Source organism: Lytechinus variegatus, chromosome 4 (assembly GCF_018143015.1).
Source record: "Lytechinus variegatus isolate NC3 chromosome 4, Lvar_3.0, whole genome shotgun sequence".
NCBI lineage: Eukaryota > Metazoa > Echinodermata > Echinoidea > Temnopleuroida > Toxopneustidae > Lytechinus > Lytechinus variegatus.
Window position 1 is genome coordinate 57,487,243 of NC_054743.1, and position 23,548 is coordinate 57,510,790.

General features: G+C 36.3%; 1 protein-coding gene across 1 annotated transcript in view; it reads left to right on the forward strand.

Annotated features, from left to right (window-relative positions):
* Positions 1-23,548, forward strand: part of LOC121413102 (dystrophin-like) — a 146,587-nt gene that overhangs the window by 11,224 nt on the left and 111,815 nt on the right. The window contains exon 3 of the mRNA XM_041605867.1: positions 21,396-21,457. Coding sequence (XP_041461801.1) covers positions 21,396-21,457 — 62 coding nt within the window. The remainder of the gene's footprint in view (positions 1-21,395; positions 21,458-23,548) is intronic.

Below are 23,548 nucleotides of genomic sequence, written 5' to 3' on the forward strand. Positions count from 1 at the left end.
AGTGTAGAAACAAGGACATGTAGTCTGAATACATGAACATGTAGGTGTTTACCTGGTTTGCTATGTACTTTTACACCATGGACCTACTAGCAACACATAGCTTTGATATTATAAAATATAAGATGGAGGGCTTCCACTGGGGAAACTGAAAGACATTCTTTTATTGAATATTTGTTGGTGTACTTTAAAGTCAAAACATAATTTGGATGTACTGTAGGGGCCTATCCAAGTAATATATCTTATGATAATAGTAACAATAATGATAATAATGATGATGATGATATGATGATGATGATGATGGTGATAATAATGATGATGATAAAAATAATAATAAAAATATAAATAACAATAACAAAAACAATAATAATAATGATAATAATAATTAATAATGATAGTAATAATGATATATATATATATAGCATTTATGAGGCCCTGATTTATCTAGTTTCCTATTCATTGACACACTACATATATATTACCCCGGCTGTAGCTCCAGCTGCTAAAGGCGCATTCAAGGAATTAATCCTGCTTGGTACCCATTCACCTCACCTGGGTTGAGTGCAGCTCAATGTGGATAAATTTCTTGCTGAAGGAAAACACTCTGTGGCTGAGATTCAAACCCACGCCCCTGTCATTGAAAGACAAGATTTGTAACCACTAGACCACGAAGCCCCCATCTACCATATAGGCTAGGCCTGATAGGCCTCTATGTAATTGTTGGCCAAACATTTCGAAGATCTGCTCCCCCACTACTTGTATGTTAGACCTACATATAGACACATTAAATATTGGAGTATTAGGCCTATACAAAGTGCGAGTACAATATAATATATAACGTATACCTTTAGGCCCTATCATGGAATTTATGTTGTATAGGCCTACAATGTATAGTATTAACTGCCTCCTTAACTAGTCTAAAACCCTTCTGAAAAAAAGAGTAAATTGCCAATCAAGTCTTCAACTTTTTTGTATTTGCATGTAGACAAGTCGTCAACTTGGTTAAAACATGTTACCGTAAGTAACGGTGTATTAACCGCACCTTTTTCTCGGCGGGATAGAAGCAAAAGTCGGGGGTGCGGTTTATACACGGTGACGGGTCTGAGCCAGCCCGCCGTAACCCCTCCCGTACATGTACATGTACGATGTCTGCCAGTTCACAACACATCGAGTGGCCGGGCGTAGCCGCCCAGGCAATGTCGTTTAGAGGGGTATGAGCCGCGGGTAATGGGAAGCGATTATTGCAATATTAATTAAATGTTGTCCATAACAAACGCACCCACCTTCATGACACTAATTTTGACTTTATTCTCGATTCAAAGTAGTGAAGTTCCCTGGCTAATTTAAAAGAGACGCCAAGCATACTCGGTAATATTTTGTCACCGCTGAGCGAGAGTTGAGTGAGCTTAGAGATTGCGTTGTAATGTGGTTACAGTGCGACTTAAGCTGGCGCTATTCAAAATCCCGTTTCGCGCCAGCTTGTTTTTTTTCCTTCCTGTTTGCTTTTCATAAGATACCATGTAAACCACGCACGAGAGAGACGGCACGAAGCCGTAAAAAACAACTGGAAGAAATGTCAATTTCTTTGTTTCTTGAACCTTCCTATAATCCCGTATCCAAAATTCATGCTAAGACATCAAATTTCTGAAAGTGATTGTGAGATTGTGATGCAAGAAATGTGAATGTTTCTTCCTCCTACGCTGGGAAAGACACAGATCATAATTTGATGAGATGTACTGGCATGACTTGTACTGTATCGTAGTTTGCAATGTAATGGCAGTGCTGTGTGTGTACACTGTGACTGTGAGGTGAGCGAGTGTGTAATTTGCCAATATTGTCGGGACCGTTCTTTCTTTCTAACATTTGTAGATGAATCGATCAAGAACAGCATATTTCTGCATACCGGTAATCTCTTTGGATACTTTGAAATCTTAAAAACTTAGATTTTGTTTCTTCGTACCTCAAATATGCATGTGAATGTGAGAATTTTTTTTTTTTTTTTTAGTCCAAAGTTGGGGGTGCGGTTAATACACCGTTACTTACGGTAATTATCATGATGCCCCCCCCCTTGCATGTCCTACAGTACATGAAGGGATTGTTGATGATGAATGATGATACTGGTACATACCATTGACTCTATCCTGCTCTCACTGGTATTACCCTTGTTCAAACTCTTTGCACCCCTGCTGGGAGTGGAATGCACCCCTAATAGGGTACACCTTTACCCCAATGTACTAACCAGTATAATATCTCCCAAAGAATGAATGAATCAAAACATTATTATGATGTTACTCATATAAAATCAACCTTGTATTTTTGATATCGTGCTCAGTTGTGCATGACTTGATGTTTTATGTACATGTATGTTGTTGTTTTAGCTTATACAGCGCGTATCATTCAGTAGTGAATATTTGCGCCATCCAATAGATAGTACATGTACTGTACATGGTTTTGATACAAGTCTGAGTCATTTAGCTGCACATAATTATAAGGTCCAACTTTTTTTTCCAAGTTTTGCATGACATTTGTGTTTTTTTTGTTCTGCTTTGAAGCAACTTAAGTATCTAATCAGGATGGAAAGTGTGCTATACAAGTCTCATGTATTGCACATGTAGATACACTCAGGATTTAAGTTACATGTATGTAGATGGTTTTTAATTGTTAAAGTGCAATGACGATGATTGATGATTTTTTTAAGAATAACAATAATGGGATGCTTGGATTATATAGTAGCTGTAACACCTGACCTTTCACTTGATATGACTGGAGCATTGTGGCCCAGTGGATTAGTCTTCTGACTTTGAAACAGAGGGTCTTGGGTTCGAATCCCAGCCATTGCGTAATTTCCTTCAGCAAGACGTTGTGCTGCACTCAACTCAGGTGAGGTGAATGGGTACCCGGCAGGATTAATTCCTTGAATGCATGAGCGCTGAAAGACAGCTCGAGCTAAAGCCGGGGTAATAATAACAACACGCCTCGGAATAGAATATTTCTAGATAGACTGCACTATATAAATGCCTATTTTTATTATTGATTTTCATTATTGCCAGCTGTTCTACAGTGTATCCTGCATGTATTATAATTACTGTATACCGATAGGTAGGCCTATATGTATATATTAAACTAAAATAAGTGAATAAAAACATGGAGTACTATTATTTTGAAGAACTGCAATAGACCATCTGAGTAGGGCATGTACTGGACACCTCCACCCCCCCCCCCCCTGAAAGACCAACCTCTCATGGATGAAATCAACCAAGTACCAAGACCATGGAGTATGTATACTACAGTAATGTTTGAAATATTTATACAATTTTGTTTGCATACAGTCGTTCAAACAGTTAAACAAGTGTATGAAATCATGACAACAAAATTCATTTTTTTTAAATGCTTAATTCCCATTAAAGTAAGCATGGTTGTTAAACAACTACCGAAAGGTTCATAGTTGACAGCATCCAGCATAGTATGAAATTTTAAACAGCTTTTTCACTGTGTAAACTTGACCGTCTTGAAAAACGATTCTCCTGTAAAACCCAAATAGCTTTTGACAAGGCAGGCCTTCCCTTACAATATGGGTGTGCGGATAGGGTCAATGGGGGTCGCTTGAATTGGGATATTGTCTGTTAAATGAGGCAGAAATCGATTTGTAAGGACAACAATACAAGGGTTTTACTGTTAACTTGAAGAAAGAAGTCAGACTTTTATACACATAGGAAGGAGTTAAAGGTACTTAAGTCGTAGCTTAAAGACTCTTTTAAGTATTAAATATAGTTGTACTTTAAAGTTGTAGTTTATGTAACTGTGTCAGTGCAGAATTTTTACAGTTTGCCAGTGGTTGTTGCCTGGCTCGAATACATGTGCTCCCCAGGGAGTGGAGGATGTACATACACCATATGTGGGGATGACTGATTGAATCTGATGGGGGGGGGGGGTAAATCCATGTGGAGCGTTGTGGCCCAGTGGATTAGTCTCCAGACTCTGAAACAGAGGGTCGTGGGGTCGTACCCCAACCATGGCGTAATTTCCTTCAGCATGAAATTGATGGACAATGTGCTGCACTCAACCCAGGTGAGGTAAATGGGTACCTGCATGAATTTATTCCTTGAAACACAGCGCGCGTAACAGCTGCACTGCTAGAGCCAGGGTAATTAAGCTGCGTATAATGTACTGTAGAGCGCTTAGAGACTTCTGACAAAGTATTAAGTGCTATATAAAGCAATTATCAAATCTGTAATCACTTCAATACATAATATGTACTTTGTCTGTTATTGTTATCATAATGTATGAAAGCATTTAATACCAGAATTCCTGAAAATGATAACTCATGAATATGTCAAATGAATAAAAACCATCAAAATTTCTTTTAGAGCACTAGGCCCACACCAAATTATTTGCTTGGTGCAGTTGTTAAAGGTCAAGTCTACCCCAGAAAATTGCTGATTTGAATTGAATCAATATAGAATAACAAGCATAATGCTGAAATTTTATCAAAATTGGATGTGAAATAAGAAAGTTATGATTTTTTAAAGTTTTGCTCATTTTTCTCAAAATAGTAATAGGTATATGCACAACTCAGTGATATGTATTATGCAAACGAGAGAATCGAGATGTCCATCACTCACTTTTTCTTTTGTTTGAAATATACAATATCTCAGTTTTTACAGAATTGATGATAATGTAAAACATGACTGAACCACATAATGTTAAACAATGTTTATTCCACACACGTTCAGGGAGGAATAACACTCGATTTCACATGATAAGTGGAAGAAAACCAGAAAATTTCATGTTATTTGTATATTAATACAAAATACAATACAAAAGAAATAGTGAGTGGCTGACGTCATCAGTCCCATTATTTGCAAACCGACCATGTGTGAAAGCGATATTTAAAAATCTCATAGCTTTCTTATTTTACGCCCAATGTTGATGAAATTTTCAGTGTTTTGCTTGTTGAATTTTTTCCTCTTCTTCAAATCAACTTTTTGTGTGGGTGGACTTGTCCTTTAAATGTGCTGGCGTATTAGTAGGGGGTTTGATGCATTGTCTATATATGTATCTCTCTTCAACCACTCAAGTAGATTATGTCATGATAACTAATTGATTGATAGCCTAACGAGCCTTACCAGCTGATCTAGATGTCCAGTGGTCATTGATCTATCGTTTGGGGTCATTGGCAAAAACCAGTCTAAAATGATCTTACAGTATCCCCCCCCCCTTCCTTCCTTACATATCTTCTGGAGTCAAATTTGACTTAAGTAGTAAAAAACATTATTCAATTTTATGAGAAAATAACCCTTCATTGACCATAAGATATGTAGGAAATATATAAATATGAGGTCACAAATCAATTAAAATTCTAATAAATTTTTTGATTTTTTGATGGATTTTTATCAAACCTGCAATATTTTCTATTATTTTTGTGCTATTTTTAATATTACAATAAACTTTTTGTCAGGGTGAACTTCCCCTTTAAAATTCACTTTGGGAGTGTTCCAACAACTAGAATTCATCTTTAGGATAGGCCTATATTTCATAAAGATACTGAATAACTTTTTTTTTAATGCTGGCCCGCATACATACATGTATTCCTTTAAAGATGAATTATAACTTGTGTGTGCATGCTTTTCAATTTGGGCACATAATTTGACCTTTCCCTTGACTGGTGTACTTCGACTGGGTGTACTTTGGCTTGATAGCACTGCGCCGCGAGCTAGAAAAATTGGTCACCATCCAATACATCCATCATCGGAGAAGTGCATATTCACACTCTCGGGGAACACTCAGCAGTTTCATGCCTCGTTTGGTATTCATGTTCAAATAGTACCACCTGCCAAAGTTAAAATAAGAAAATTTTAAACATTTAATTAATTCCTGAATAAAATGGGAAAAGTAAAGCTCTGTTGAGTGAATTAAAAAAGAGAGAGAGAGATTGTATATTAAAATGAGATTCAGTTTTATACTCCGATGGGAAAAATGTTTTACATGGAGATCTAGATCATACAAAAGAAGAAAAAAAATCAGAAGCAAATGGATTGCATTTAAATACTGTCCAAAATCTATTTTTAATACAGAGCTTATTTATTGTTTAGCTTTATACATTTTTGCCCATTATAAATGAATTTTATGTGGTTGAATTACGGTTTGAATTACATGTAAGTACAGATTTTTTTAAAAATAATTAGATATCATTTTAAAAGCTAATGCCCTTAATTACATGTACATATATGAATCAGTCATTGTATGACAAATACTGTACATTGTACGTTTTACACATAATGTATGACTTTGATTTTTACCCCCCCCCTTGGCATTCTGTGCCAATCTGCAAGTGATCTAAATCCAGTTTTATGTGTTATGAAAAAAAAGATAATCCTATTTAGGCCCCCTATAGATAAAATATATTATCACTTGCTGTATATTCCTCGCATGAAAAAATGCCACTTTATACTGGTGTTTCAAAGCGCACAGGTTGGCAGATTATAATGATATACAGTCAATACATTAAAAAAAAAGAAAAAGAAAACAAGTTTATGAGAAAAGGTGAATTTTAAGTGACAATTTGAAAATTTCAACGGAGGGGGCATTTTGGATATGAGTTGGGAGTTTACTCCAGAGGGTGGGAGCAATTAACATTAATTCACTACAAATATTTTTTTTTCTTTATATTAAAAAACCCAAATAACATTTTGTTGTATTAATATTGTTGGGTGCCAATATCAATCTCATTGGAGATGAATATTAGCCCCATGCAAGCAAAGCAGATCTTGGGATGAACAACATTACCATTATATTTTATTTCTTGCTAGTAGTTAATTTAATGCTTACATTCTTCATATACATGTATCATTGAACAGTTTTGCTCACAAGCTAGTGAACCTCGGGCACACAAAATGCACTCCTTTTTGCCGAGTGTTGATGTACACGTAGACATCAACACTACATTGTTTGGCAAGCCCAGAGAAACATACTTTACTGAATAAAAAGTGAATGTAATATTTTATCACCTGACTTCACAATTATAATAAATATTTAAAACATGGGAGAACTTTGATATGATTTTGCGCCGAAATGGCAGCTCAGCTACAGCCAGGGTAAAAATATGATTGATAAACAAGTATTATTATTATTATTTTATTCTGCATTTCAACAAAAAAGTTTACAATCAATTTACAGGAGAAAATACAATTACAGAGTGAAAAGGGATGTTTGCAGAACAAGTCCAGGTTGCCTGGAAAAGTAAAAAGTTAAATAGCTGTAGCCCGCAGGCTATCCTTCCCGACCTGGACTTGTATGTAATCACCCCAAGAATAAAAACATGTATATAGAGATTAATATATTAATACAAGCAATAATTCATATAGAAAAAGCATATTGAAATTGATATTTATAAGAACAATGCAATATAGTGTGATTGAAATATAATGTGATTGAAACGTAATTACAGGGCAACTTAAAGAAGTTGTATCAAAGTGCAGTTGAGTGTATTATGTATACATGTGCATGTAACTGCACTGCATATCATATAAATGGACATGTTATTATTATTATTATATGTTCTCTTTGGGGGTTTTCTATTAACTTTTGAGCACCTCTGTCCATGTACATGTATCAGCATTGCATACCACCATGAACTTTCGATTGCTTGACCTTTCAAGAAATATTACTCAGAATATTGCCTCTATAATGCCATTGCTCAATGCTGATACTTGTATACACAGCTCACTGTCGCTGGTTATTTATAAGGTGATTAGGCGCCAATCTATGTGAATTTCATGCTCGTCATGGAGTGTCTTCACGCTTGCGTGGCGCTCACGTTCCAATAATGCGTTGGCTTACGACCGTTTGCGGCTCATCAGGGAAGCGTTCCATCACGGTTCGGAGGGCAGGTGATGTTGACGCCACCGCGTGTGAGCTTTTACCACGCTCGGCCGGGACTCGCGGGGACCACGCACGCACTGTCTGGTTTGGAAACAGAGCGTTTGATGGGGTGTCTAATCTGTGTGTATTTAATTAATTATGACATCATGCTTGTGTTAAGGTGTGTAGACAATCGGATGACTGGTAATCAATTACTGCTGATTATGCAGGCCTACATGAGTACATTTATGCAAGTACAAAGCAGCTGTGTCAATGAACGGAGTGCATGAAATGAAGTGAAGGGCATTATGAGTGGTTGAGATGAATAAAGCATGGACCTAACAAAGTAGCCGGGTTCTTAATTCTACACTGTATCGTACATGTAAATGTTTATCATCATAGTAATCTACTACCACCATCATCATCACCATTATCATTATCTTCACTATTATCATTATCATCATCATCATCATCATCATCATCATCATCATCATCACCATTATCATTATCTTCACTATTATCATTATCATCATCATGATCATTATCATCATCATCATCACCATTATCATTATCTTCACTATTATCATTATCATCATCATCATCATCACCATTATCATTATCATCATCATCACCATTATCATTATCATCATCATCATCATCATCACCATTATTATCTTCACTATTATCATTATCATAATTATCATCATCATTATCATCATCATCATCACCATTATCATCATCATCATCATCATCATCACCATTATCATCATCATCATCACTATTATTATCATAATCCTAATTTACATCATCACCATCACCAACACCATCATCACCATCATTATCATCATCATCATCACCTCCGTCATCATCTACATGTATATTTATCACGAGCTACATATGTCCTGTAGATAGTTCCTACATGTATTATCACCTCAAGACATTAAGTATTAAACAAAAGTTAAAAACTTTAGTGTATGAATAATGAATAGTTTATTGTCAAAAGTGACATGATACATCCCTTGATAATACAATGTTATTTCATTCGTCAATTTTCTGTATTATGAGTTCAATACATTGATACAAATTTGTGCACTTCTCAAATTTATAAGAACTAGTATTAGGGGAAACCTGTACCTTTCTTTTCAACAATATTGTTTAACTTAAGTTTGTTTAACCATTAATTGAATGAAAGATTTTTATCAAAAGATTTTTCATTTATTTCCCTATTTTCCTGATCTTTTGGTACCAGTTTGTAGAGTGACTTAATCTCACGATCGACAGGATATTAAATTTAAAGTTGTAACCAGATATGTGTCTAAGGGATTGGGTATTATGACTTGAGATTTCTTTACTAATTGGTTAATCTGAAAGTGTCAGTTTGAGGATTATATGTCTCATTATGAGCTAATTTATGAGGCAATCAAATTTTGTTGCTCCAACCATTCAAGAGTTTTTCTCTTTTCTGAATACATGTATATTTCTACATGTATGTTCTCTCGCTCCTTTTGTTTACATCCATGAGACTGAATTTTTATAATGACATTATGAAGTTTTTGTACGAATTTCTTTACAGTAGCAATACATGTAAATATCAACAGAAATTCATAGTGCTTTCTGGAATGTATTTTTTGTGCTGCTGTGATCCTTAAATGCTGGGTTAGCATTTTGAAGGATAAGCCTAAATGCTCTTTTGCTGACATTTCGCAATAGTCCCCAGGGTGTGTGTGTGGGGAGGGGGGGGGGGCGCAGATCCGGCCAATGCCACTCCCCCCCCCTTTTGAGAGGTATAATTAAAATTTGTATTGTAAATTTGCCATTCTAACACAAGTGTGCCCTCCCCCTTTGAAAGCAAGGACCCCTTTTTTTTGGCTGTCAAATTTTCTTCGGGAAAATGTGCCCCTTCCCCCCTTTTGGAAAATCCTGGATCCGCCCAGGGCTGATAGTGCATACCTGCTGTAGGCTATATGGTCTTCAGAATGTGATGGCTTGGATGGCATTGAGCTCAGCATCCTTTTGATGTGTGAAAAGCGTAGAAAAGAACTATTCATAAAATCATACTTAATTTTTTTGGTTGTTCATCTACAGGATATGGGGGAAAACAGTGAATGAAACAAATGAATCAATTTCAAAGTTTCACTGTGAAAAGAGATATTTTAATAACATCCATTTTGCACCTGTGGTAAAAGACAAATCGCTTCAGCCTGCTTACTGTGCATGTACAGTCTACATGTTCCTTGCTGTACAGTAGAATATCAAACTCAAATGTAGGCAAACACTTGTTTTTTTTTCCTTTTTAACACATCCATATCATCATTGGTACATGGAGGGGAGACAATTCTCTGCATACTCATAGATTATTCTTCTGCGGTTCTGTCAACGGTAAGAAGCAAAGAGCAATGTTCATTCCATTTGTTTACCTGATAATGTGCATATGATGGAATGTACAGGGGATAATTCATGTATTCACTGTACAAGCACATTGGGGTCAGCAGTATTGATTCAACATTGAAGTACGGAGTGCACTGCACATGAAAAGCAAGCAGTGGGACTGAAGTCAAACTGTGCATACAGTATTACAATTGTATCTGTGTTTGTGTTTGTCATTAAGACTTGATCTTTGCCAGATTACTATATGTATTCAGGGCCTATGTAACAAAAAAGGTTTGTGAATGATCATTATAGGGTTGAATTTATGATTGATTGCATTGGCCATTATATGCAATCAATAAATCCGACTGTCCATTAATTTCTGAGCTTTTTGACACAGACCCAGGTTCATGTTAAAAAGAAACATTAAACTTTGTTGAAAGTAAAAAAATATGCTTTTTCCCCCTCCTACACCCTAGTGCTCCCATTTGCATTTCTTTATTCTTTAATGTCATCTTTATGATTGTATGAAAAAAAATAATATGATTATTGGCACTATACACATTTGATACAGGAAATATGTCTTTGTTAAAGTTGTCTTATTAAGTTATAGAAGATGTCTTTTTTGCATGAAATATGACACATGATGATAGTTCTATGAAAGTTTTTATAGTTTTTTAATGATTTCCTCTGAATTTGATCTACCCATACATATTCATGCTCAATCCATGGAGCTGTATCAGTCTGTAGTAGCACCATGCTCAATCATCACCTACGAAAACTTGCAGTATATCATAATTTACCACAAGAAAGGATCACCATTCGTTTTTAAAGTCGCTCGGAACTCGTAAAAGTTACCATTGCGGTTACTTTGCTATCCAACGGTGCCTTCTCTGAAATCCTCGATTCTGATTGGCTGTTGATCAGCGTTACCTTGGCGTTAACCATTGGATGGCAAAGTGATTAGTATTAACTTTTATGCAACTGGGCCTAGGTTTTGACTGTTCATGTACACTTGGGAATTACTGTTCTCATTATACATGTAATACATACGATCATTTGATGAGCAGTAATCACTCGTTGTTTGTATCTATTGATTTTCTTGTATATAGGCCTCGTGTAGGTTATTTACAAGGTCATAATATTCATACAGAGTGTCAAAATTGTCCACCTGATATAAAGAAAGATAAATGAACAAGGCTATCGTCTTTATACAGTACGTGTGCTACTTGTTATTTCCATTGAATTTTAGTGTACATGTAAATATAAACTATAGGTTAAAAAAAGAATAAGTGACAATATGATATCATTAGAGGAAAAGCAGAGAGAAAGAAAGAGAGAGTTAGAGATACATGTATGTAGAGAGTGCAAGATAGAAACAAAGAGAGAAGGAAAGAAAGAATTGGTCCTGTATGTATTTAAAGAACTCATCAAGCATGAAATGTGTTCATTGAAATTAAATATATGAACCATATATAAATGTCATTACGCTTTATGCCCTTTTACTTGGTCAGCTGGGTACGGCATGGTCTATGCGTGTACATGTATCATCCAAAAATACTTGATCTGCTTGCTACACTGTATGTATATGTGTATTAATATGATTTGCTAATGCTTGCTTTTGAGATTAATACACTGAGCTCACAACATACATTTTATATTTATTATCTTTCAAATTTATAACAAAAAGAGTGAATTTGACTTTTAATATTGTCATTATTTCTCAAATCCTCTTTGTGATGTAAAAGGAAGATAGCCTGCATGTACACTACTGCTTTTTATCAATGCAAAGAAATTAACAATGACGTTTCATCCCTCTTATTATATTGAAATCTATTAGAAGTAATGTCTTTTTAGACTAGCAATCTTGAACAAATTCTCTTGTGTAGGCTTTTAGACATGATAGAGAGATGCATACGAAAGAGATAGTAATACTCTACATGTAGGTCTTTAGGAGTACTTCCAACTTGCATATGTACATGTATCTCGTACAGTATGATAGTGGTATTACGATGAGGGTACGTATTGAACTGTGTTTGCCCTCCGTACAGTGCACAGAGAGAGGCACAGGTGTCGATACTTTAGGCGAGAAATAGGAGTTGCGTTGCGTACAGTATTTTTGGCCTACCGTAGCAGAGGCCCTTGTGCTGATATACATGTAAGATGTCTGTTTGGAAGAGGGAAGCAATCGGAGATGATATCCTCCAAGGAAAATGGCGATTTCAAGCTCTGACCATGCATTCTAGAAACTACATATGGATTTTGTATCAAACACTATTGAGGGGACAGGTTGACTACCCTGACACTAGGAGTACATGTAGAAGTTAAAGATTTGAATTTAAAGCTTAGAGATTTGAATTCAAAGTTAAGTTGTTTGAATTGGAATCCTTTGGGATTGAAAACCTAAATCTGTAGATAGGTACTGAATCAAATCGTGGATAGGTCCATGATCAAATCCAGAATTCAAGTGTACAAGTATTACAGCTGATCTAGAGTTCCTTTGAGTTTGTGTTGGGTGTGACATGTTTGGTGTTGCTGGTAGTGATGAGGAGATGGTGATGATGACTTTGGTGATGATGAGAATGATGGTGGTGATGATGATGCTGTTTCACAGTTATCTCTATAATTATCCTCCAAAACAAACCACCCTTCTTGCATGTATTCTTGAATATTAACTTCAATTGCTCAATAAATAATATTATGATAATAATAGTCCACTTTTATACAGCGTCATACAGTTATACATGTCTAAGTGTTCTGGAGATACATTTACATGTATGTTATTACCCCGGTCATCGGATTCTATCAGTCATTCCTACACACAATGTATGCACATCCTCCACTCCCTGGGAAATATTCCAGCCAGTCACCGTTGGGTCGCAAAGACTACTGGATGAGCTTCATTGAATTTCAAATCCTACCGGCTACCCATTTAGCACCTGGGTTGAGCGTGGCGAAGTGTGGATTAATGCCTTGCCAAAGAATGCTAGACCTCGGTGGGATTTGAACACACGACCCCCTGTTTACAAGGCGAGAGTCAGACCCACTACGCCACGGCTTTTCAATGCCTGACCATTCAATTCATAATATCTTCCAGTTCATCTCTCTCTGCTCACTGAGGGAGGCAGCTTGTTTACCCTGTATCACGATACATATATCTCAGTCATCTCTCGGTTGCTATGAGAAGCTCACTGGAGTACTGGTTTGAGATGGAATTATAATTGTGAAGGGGGAAATGGTATCGCACGACCAGGGTGTGAAGGTATGGCAGCTGGTTTAACACTCAGAGCAACCGTCTCTCTTCTTACTATCCAAACTATCTATTTCCCCATCTCTATTTAAAGGTGTCAATCGGAACTTAAAGGGGCCTGTCTTACAAAGACTTGCATTGATCGGATCAATTGCAACTATGGAAAGCCAGCAAAGTCAACATATAAAATGCATGTTCAATTTTTTTTTCTAGATATACATATTCATTGACTTCTTGACAATTCAGTGTGCTTCTTTTTGTTTAAAAAAGACTTCAATTTTTTTTGTAGGAAATATTATGACAATACTAGATTTCTATAGAATTTCTTTACCACTGATTACTTCTTTGAGGGTTTTACAACAAATAAAGAGAGTTTGATCACAAAATATGCAACGATTTGAGATCTAGTGTGTTTTTTTTGTCTTAAGGCACCATATGCAGGAGGATAGTCCAGTGGTGCTAAAAGGTTTCAGTGAACCCCACCAGAAAATGCATTCATTCATGCTGAGTGTTGAATGTAGACAATAACACTGCAATGTTTAGCAAGCCCAGAGATATAAACTTAATTGAAAAGGAATGTAATATTTTATCACCTGACTTCACAATTGTATATCTACAACACGACAGAACTTGAACACTTGAAATATGTTCATTATCTGGTGGGTTCACTATTTTAGCACCACTGTATATAAAGAGAGAAATCTAGAGCGAGAGTACATTGTAGTAATATCCGAATGACAAACATGGTAAAGCAGCTCATTAGATGATACAATGTTTATTTTCTCCTTCCTAAGACTGACTTGAGCAAACATTCGTGATGTAATGAGATCACAGAAATAGAACCATGTTCCTTGGTTATAATGAAGATAAATTGCCAATTCGTCCACTGCCAACTTGTCCACTCACCATATAGTCTACCTTCATTTAGTCTATTAAGTCCATCAAAAATGATCAGTAACATCTTAGAACAGTATTACTGAAGAACAAGACAAAAGGTGGTTTCAGACCACCTCGAAGTTCGCCAGTTCCAGGTATTCTCTGATCGGGAAATTTACCCCGATCAGAAAATACTAGGTATTTTGGTAATGTGAAAGCAAACTATGCGTAATTTCCCCGAAAGAAAATACCCGCTAAATAGTAGGTACTTGACGAAATTACGAGAACTTTCGTGGGGATTTTTCCAAGGTCGCAGGTATTTTGGCAATGTGAAAGCAAATTACGGGAACTTTTATCCCAGCGTGTCGTTGGGCGCGGCGGCGTGGGTGGCTGCTGGGCTAGTGATTTTGAATCTCCCACCTTGCCTGCTTATCAGACCACACTGCGCATGCTCGTAACTTCGGGAACTTATCCCGAAGGATGTGTTTCGGGGAGGTGTGAATGCAGGAAAAATTAACGGGTATTTTTTAGCCTTAAAAAGTTCTCGTAATTTAACGGGGATTCTTGTGATCGAGGCGGTTTGAAACCACCTAAAGAGGCCACTGACCCAAGTTTAATAGATAAAATTGTTTATCCCACCGCTGCCACCAAAGATGTGATTTTGTAAGATTTATGCTGCATTCATGGGAGGGGGGGGGGGAGGGGATGAGACTTACCTCTCCCAGAGGCTCCTGTACAAAACTCCAAATCAAGGGGGGGGGACATGCACCCTCCCCCTCCTGGATAGCTGCCAGTGGCTGCCATCAATATAATACTTCAGTCAGACCTGTGAAAGCGACAAATGATATCATGTTTAATATCACCATTGACATACAATCAGTGTGTTAGGAGTTGGTTTCACATCATATTGTGTTTGGATCTATATGCAAGGTATATGTATACATGTATGTAACAGTTGTTTATCACCATCAGAGTTGGGAACAATTTTGTATAAAAAATAATTATGTTACAGTTCTATTTGCTCCCTTCGGATGGATTTTTTTCATACAGAAGTAAATCACTTTGGTGTTACATGTAATTTCAACATGTCCAAATTGCTGTCAGATCCATCTAAATTGCCAGAAGAAAATTATTAAAAGAATCAAAGTTGACATAATTTTTTTTTCACAATTTTGAAAAGGACCTACTACATTACAGATGTTTTTAAAGGAGAAATATATTGATTATGAATGTGGTCTTATTATATATCAATGGAAAGGTAATGATGTGGGGATCATCAGTGGGTCATTCAAAAATACCGAAAATAATACAAAAAGGTGAAAATCGCCGATTAAAAAACGCTAAAATGCCCCTCCGAAATATGCCTCGCATCGGTCTCTGAATTGACTGGAATTTGATGACGTCACTGTCTGTACGAGAGGCGTGATTGGCTTTCCCACGTGAAGCTCCACTTGCATGCAAAACCTGTTGCGTGGGTACGTTTTCTCCACACTGTCACTGAATACTTCTATCACGAAATGAAAGAAAACCCAGAATTTTATCTAGATTTGGATTTTCAAATTGATGATTTTAAAGATGAAGAGAATGATGATGAAGTGAACAACACAATGAGGTAGTTGGAGGTAAATAATGGGGGAACAATGCCGATGATTATGATGAAAATTCAACTTGCCTGACGATCACAAGTAAAGTCATGTACATGCCGATTCGCTACCAACTCATGCAGCTGCTGCTACAAGTGGTAGCTATACGTACACCGCGCGGGCCAAATTAAATCCATGAAAATGAATAACCACATCAGAGAGAGTCTATCATAAGAAGGAAAATAATGATATAACTGTACTTACAAACAAGTGAATAATCCGAATTAACCTGAAAGCAAATCAACTCAACGAATAGCAGCAGACGATATGCACCGACCATAAACTTCATGTGGCTGGGATAGATTGTCACTCGTTCTGTTAGATGTAATTTGTAACTCATTAATTTGACAAAATTACGAAACTCGGGGAATTATTTATATATATAAAAATATAGTAACATCTCTTATTATTTTTTGTATTACGATAAAACCTCTTTTGAAGGAAAACGTTGAGATAAACTAAAATTACTTTTAAATCCCCCCCCCCCCAACATGCGTAGCTTGTATGTCATTGCAAACAAACCATCGCAAACATGCACGTATTCCTTCCTTGCTGATTGAGAGCTGTGCAACACGTGCATAGATCTATTCTCTCAGTCTCAGCCAAGGCGAGCAAACAATACGGCATGTGTTGTTGTGATGGTTTGTTTACGATCACATAATGCTACGCATGATGGGATGATCTTTTACATCTAATTTTAATTTACCCCAACGTTTTCCTTCCAAACAGGTTTTATCATAATTCAAAAAATGATAAGAGATGTTACTATATTTTTATATAGAATAATAATTCCCCGAGTTTCGTAATTTTGTCAAATTAATGAGATAAAAGTTACATATAACGAGTGACAATCTATCCAGTCACATGAAGTTTATCGTCAGTGTATATGCCATATCGTCTGGTACTATTCGTTGAGTTGATTTGCCTTCAGGTTCGGATTATTCACATGTTTGTAAGTACAGTTTCATCATTTTCCTTCTTATGATAGACTGTCTGGATGTGGTTATTCATGTTCAGCATGAATTCAATTTGGCACGCGCGGTGTATAGCTAGCACTTCCAGCAGCATTAATTGGTAGCGAATCGGTATGTACATGACTTTACTTGTGATTGTATTGCAAGTTGAATTTTCATCATCATCATCATCGGCGTAATTCCCCCAATTTACCTCCAACTACGTCACTGTGTTGTTTCACTTCATCATCATTCTCTTCATCTCAAAATCATCAATTTGAAAATCCAAATCTAGATAAAATTCTGGGTTTTCTTTCGATCATTTCGGGATCGAAGTATTCAGTGACAATGTGGAGAAAATGTACCCTTGCAACAGGTTTTGCATGCAAGTGGAGCTTCACGTGGGAGAGCCAATCACGCCTCTCGTACAGACAGTGACGTCATAAAAAAATCCCCAATTTCGCGGACGTAATTCTGCGTGTTTGAAGCATTCAGAGAGAGAACTTTAAACTATCAATTAACTGAGTTTCATCCGTCTCCATGATAAATGATGTACACCATCGTGTTCTCCTTATTTTCTCCTTTATTGTGATATATGATTCTCCAATTTTACGATTTTCAATATATTTCTACTTTAAAGAAATATTACAAGTTCTTTGCTTTCCAAACAATTTAGGGGTCCCAAAACTATCACTTGTGAAATACTCATGCATACAAGTATAATTTCGTTTTAACTTTATTATATGCAGGTAAAACCACATTTTTGTGCATGAATGTATAAACTCCACACAAATCACCACTCTGTCTTTCAATGTGTGTTAGTCGTGTCTGTAGTGCGTGAAATAGTTTTTCTATTCAATCCTATACATCCCAATTCTTTTCAATGTATCTATTCTCTCTCCCCATTTCCTTTTCTCTCCCTTTTCCCAATTTTGTCTGGTCAATTTGAGGTCTCTTCAGACTTTCTTTTGTCCTGACTTGATATATTTCTGGTTTGTGGTAAACTAGTCGATCTCTTTTCTATTGTGGACCTGAGGAATAAAACCTCTCTTCTGTTTGGTATGTGCAGCAGTTCTTTTGATTGAGAGCACCAAACTTTTTATTCACACATCCGTTGCAGCAACATAAACCGCTTTTGCATGTTGTGCAATAATTATGAGCATGAACAAATTGGAATGCAGTATATCATCTTAAAATGCATGCTTATACACTTGTGGGGGTGTGTGTACGTGTGTGTGTGAAGGGGGGGGGGATGGGTACTTAAGTGTACTTATTCTTGTCTTTTCCACAAATTTCTTTATATTTGGGTATCTTCTATACCCCCCCCCCCATAAAACAAGCTCATGATGCCTCATGATACGCCCCCTGACTTGAGCTGAACACATATGTCCACAATTTGACTATCGCTCTTTCCCTTATTTTAATGCTGTATGCAAAGGTATGATGACAAAGTTTTGGGCAACCATTTTTTTCTAGAGTCACCCCAAGATGTGTGAAAGACATTATTCAATATTCGGCAAATCATTATTCTACATATGGTGGAAAATATTATATTTTCATTTATGAACCACGAAATTGTTTGTTGCATGCGAGGGGAGCCTTTGATAGGAAAGAAATAGCACCGAAAATTCAACAACCAACCCAATGGCGCAAAAGAAAGATTCTCCAGTTAATCCGTCTAATGAACCTTCAAGTGCCATTTGAAGAGGGGTTGTTTACCGAAGGAGGTGTGAAAAGTACATTTGTCTGGACAATGGGGGACCCTGCGCTTTCACAAGTGGTCAGGAAACTGACCACTTGAATCAGACTTTATAGCTTTCTCATTTTCTAAAGCCTCGCAAGTCGCATGTCTGCATGACTGCTTGTTGCTTCGAAGATTAATTTTAGATTGGCAACAAGGTGTCTCATAAAAATATAAGTTTGGCAACAAAAAATCTTTCATATGTGCACCCCATGTTGTTGGTGTTCACAGTGTGTGCATGATAGTTACATTATAGTTACATGTATAGTACTAGAGTGATTCACACTGTTGAAATGTTCAGATTTAACATTATGAAGGTAACTTAACCCTGTGGACATTGACAGTGTGTTCATATTAGGGATGTTATCGTTCAGAAAATTCTCTATCGATTTATTACTGAAAATATCTTTTCGATATCGAAAACTATCGACAAAAGAACATATTAATACGCATTTTTTATGCATTATAGCGATGACACAATACTCGTGTTGGACAAAATTTGTATCTGCCACTGTACCTATTAACGCTTATAGAATCCATGTCATTGGATGTTAACAAAACATAACGTAGCATAAATACATCCTCACCTTTCATAGTATTAGCATTATTTTAGGGTTGGATGAAGTTTTATCGATAATTTTTTGGCTTTTTGGACATCGTTCTTTAATAGCAGTCAATGTCTTTGGCCAATCTGCCATTTTGATATCGTGCTGTACATATTTGAACATAGAGGGTAGCAACACATGTCCGTGTGCTGCCTTCTACGTTGGCACTTCACTAAAATGGCGCTTGCACTTACGAATGTTTTTGATATACATTCGAATGGAGTCAAGTGCAGTCACGATGTTTGAATTGTCATGATTATAGCAAAGTGAGATCATGTTTTGTGGACAGTAAAATTTGTATTTTGTTGAGATTTTGGAGTAATATCTTTTGCTGTTGTGTGCATTTTGAGGAAAAATGTGTTTTCTGTGATTTTCTTTTTTCAAAAAACATTTTCAAAAGGCTGTTTTCATGAATTCCATGAAATCATGGAATTTATGGAAAAATCATTGTCATGTCCCTACACAATAGCAGGTATTATCGACAACGAGAGAAAGGTCATTGATATTGCTATTAAAGTGGCAAAAAGCAAGTGATTATCAACAAGACTAGCGATAAAGAGGTTGTCGATACCAGCCCTAGTTCATATAGTGTACTACTATGTGAATTTGTGTTTTACACCTTCAAAATGCTCAGTTGACTTTGTGAAGATGACTTTATACTGTGGACATTTCTATAGTGTGAATGTTCACCGTGTGTTCAAATGGTGAACTACATTCATAGTGGACTATATGTGAAGATGTGATACACACTGTGAAAATGCCCAAATTTAGCATTATGAAGATAAATTCACACTTTTGACATCTACACAGTCTGATTTTTTCACAGTGTGTTCACGTAGATTATTGAAGATATGATTCAAACTATAATATATTCATATTTAACATTGTGTGGATAATTTCACACCACACCATATGCACTGTGTGAGAGTGTGTGTCCATATAGTGGACTACTGGTCTATGTGAATGTAATTTGAAATTCTGGACATCTGTACAGTGTGAGTTTTGCAGTGTGTTCATATAGTGGACTATGTGAAGATAATTTCACACTGTGGACATCTGTACAGTGTGAGTGTTTGCAGTGTGTTCATATGGTGGACTATGTGAACATATAATGAAACTCTGAACAACTGTACTGTGTATTTGCAGTGTGCTCATATGGTGGACTATGTGAACATAATTTGAAACTGTGAACATCTGTACAGTGTGAGTGTTTGCAGTGTGCTCATATGGTGGACCATGTGAAGATAATTTAAAACTGGATATCTGTACAGTGTGTATGTTCACGGTGTGTTCATATGACGGACTATATGAAGATAATTAAAAATTGTGGACATCTGTACAGCTTGGGTGTTGCAGTGTGTTCATATGGTGGACCATGTGAAGATAATTCAAAACTGTGGACATCTGTACAATGTGAGTGTTGCAGTTTGTTCATATGGTGGACTATGTGGAGATAATTTACAACTGTGGATATCTGTACAGTGTGAGTGTTTCCAGTGTGTTCATATGGTGGACTATGTGAAGATAATTTCACACTGTGGACATCTGTACAGTGTGAGTGTTTGCAGTGTGTTCATATGGTGGACCATGTGAAGATAATTTAAAACTGTGGATATCTGTACAGTGTGTATGTTCGCGGTGTGTTCATATGACGGACTATATGAAGATAATTCAAAACTGTGGACATCTGTACAGCTTGGGTGTTGCAGTGTGTTCATATGGTGGACTATGTGAAGATAATTTAAAACTGTGGACATCTGTACAGTGTGAGTGTTGCAGTGTGTTCATATGGTGGACTATGTGGAGATAATTTAAAACTGTGGATATCTGTACAGTGTGAATGTTCGCGATGTTTTCATATGGTGGACTTAGTAAAGATGTGATTCAATTCCCTTTTTAAAAACAAAGTGAAGATGATTTTATATCATGCTCCACACAATGAACACACTTTAGGATACACCGTGGAACCCAATGTGGAATAGACTGTGTTCATACCAGCAGAGAATAGTTGATAAACATGGGATAAATAATGAAAAACCTCTCTGATATGATGTGATTACTCTTAATTATTCATATTCTCCTTTTTTCTTCTCTATTTCTCAGATGAACGAGGAGATATCCAAAAGAAAACATTCAGCAAGTGGGTCAATGCACAATTAGTCCAGGTAAGTCATGTTTCTTAATTTTGACTTGTTAAGTAGACCAGTAATCTAAGACTATTGCAAATTTGCATTTGGTTTAGATACAAAGGCTATCATTACAAAGGTCTTTAATATTTAAACAAAAAAATACTGAACTTTGATTCATGTTGTATGTAATATTGTTCATATGGATGAAAAATACTCAGGAAGAGAAAAAAATAAATCAAATATGTGCAGACGCTTTTAGAATCTATATGTGACTGAAAAATTATTTATTAAAATCCCTGGGGAGATGTATGGGATGAAATTAAGATCGTGTTCCGGTCACTTTGTATTTCACTTGTTTGAAGTACTAAATAATAATTTTGGGGCATTTTTTTCGTCTCACCTGCATAGCAGAGTGAGACTATAGGCGCCGCTTTTCCGACGGCAGCGGTGTCAACACCAAATCTTAACCTGAGGTTAAGTTTTTGAAATGACAGCATAACTTAGAAAGTATATGGACCTAGTTCATGAAACTTGGCCATAAGGTTAATCAAGTATTACTGAACATCCTGCCTGAGTTTAATGTCACATTTAAGGTCAATGAACGTAGTATTGTATCATTATATGAATGGTGTTTTTGTGAATAATTATTATTAAGTAGTTTTCAAAGTCAGTACTGCTACTACATTGAATCGCTTCATGCAGGTGAGACTGCCCGAGGCGCTCCACTTGTTTTTTTTGGGGGGAGAGGTTCATTTTCATAACATATCACAGACACAGGCGACAGGAGAATTTTTAAAGTCAAATCAGTGTTAACCTATGTCTTTAAGAATTGAATGTATGACTCATTTGAAGACTTGGGATTGACTTGTAATTAATTCTGAGCTGTACCATCCTTTTAGTGTTAGAATTATGTAATTGATCGTGTATCATGTATACTGAATATGTGAATAAATTCACTGAATATGTGAATACATTCACTGAATATAATGCACTATCAATTCCAAAAATATATTCATAAATATTCTTTTGAACTCAACTCAATTCTCAATTATTCTCAACTTCATCTTTGAGTGCTCATCTTGATATACAAATAAAACTACTGATATCAGAATCTAGCATTTGTCTTCCCAAATTGAATTATATTCATTTGCTCTATAAACTACTCAAACAGCAATCCCAATGCATGCTCTGTGCAGGCAGACGAGATAACGTCAGTATATGATGGTATTATGCAGAGGAAAATGTTTTTCCGAGCAGAAGTCAATTCTGAATTCAGCCAACTGATTTGAATTGGATGCATCCAGCTGTAATTGCAGTACCCCCCAAACCCTCCACGGAGTTTATTTATAGCAATCAGCAACATCTTCGACAAGAGGGGGTATTCATATTTGCCCCGATCGGAATATACCCGTAAATTGCAAGAACTTATGAGGAGCATTTCATTAATGGACTTGTTGGACGTTTTATCCAACAAGTCCCATTTCATCCATCAGTTACCATAGTAACATTTGCTTCTCAGGTAATCAAACTCGAGGAAAGTTGTCAGATCGGACAACTTGTCGTACGAAAAATATTTTTGAAACGCTCGAAATAATGCATGAGGTAGCAATCCATAACGATTTAATGTGTGGCTCAAACTTCACTTCAAGTATTTTCTTTTGTGATTATTACGAGAAGTTTGTTTTCGCACTGACAAAATACCAGGCATCATTTTAGATCAGGTTGAGAGGACCTGCATTAGATTTTGAGATCTCCACTTTTCCAAATGAGCTTTGGCGCCACCTTGGAAGAAATCGCTGGAAAATTTGTTATTTTTACCAACTAACGTAAATGACATATTTTTTCTTTGAGGCTAATTAAAAGTTTTGTTTTTACACTAACAAATTACCAGATATTTTCTGGTTATCAGGTTGGTGTAAAAACTACCTCATGCAATCAGAATGAGAAAGAGCAAAGATTGTCTTACATTGACAGTAGGGCTTTTAGCAGTGGTCTGATGCTGTCATATGAGACAAATGTATAGCATGGACAAAAACACAGGTTTTTAAGATTAGCTTGCATTTTAATACCGTTCTCATTGTTTTCTAACAATTTGTTCCCACATCGTGCTAGTGTAAAGAAATTCAA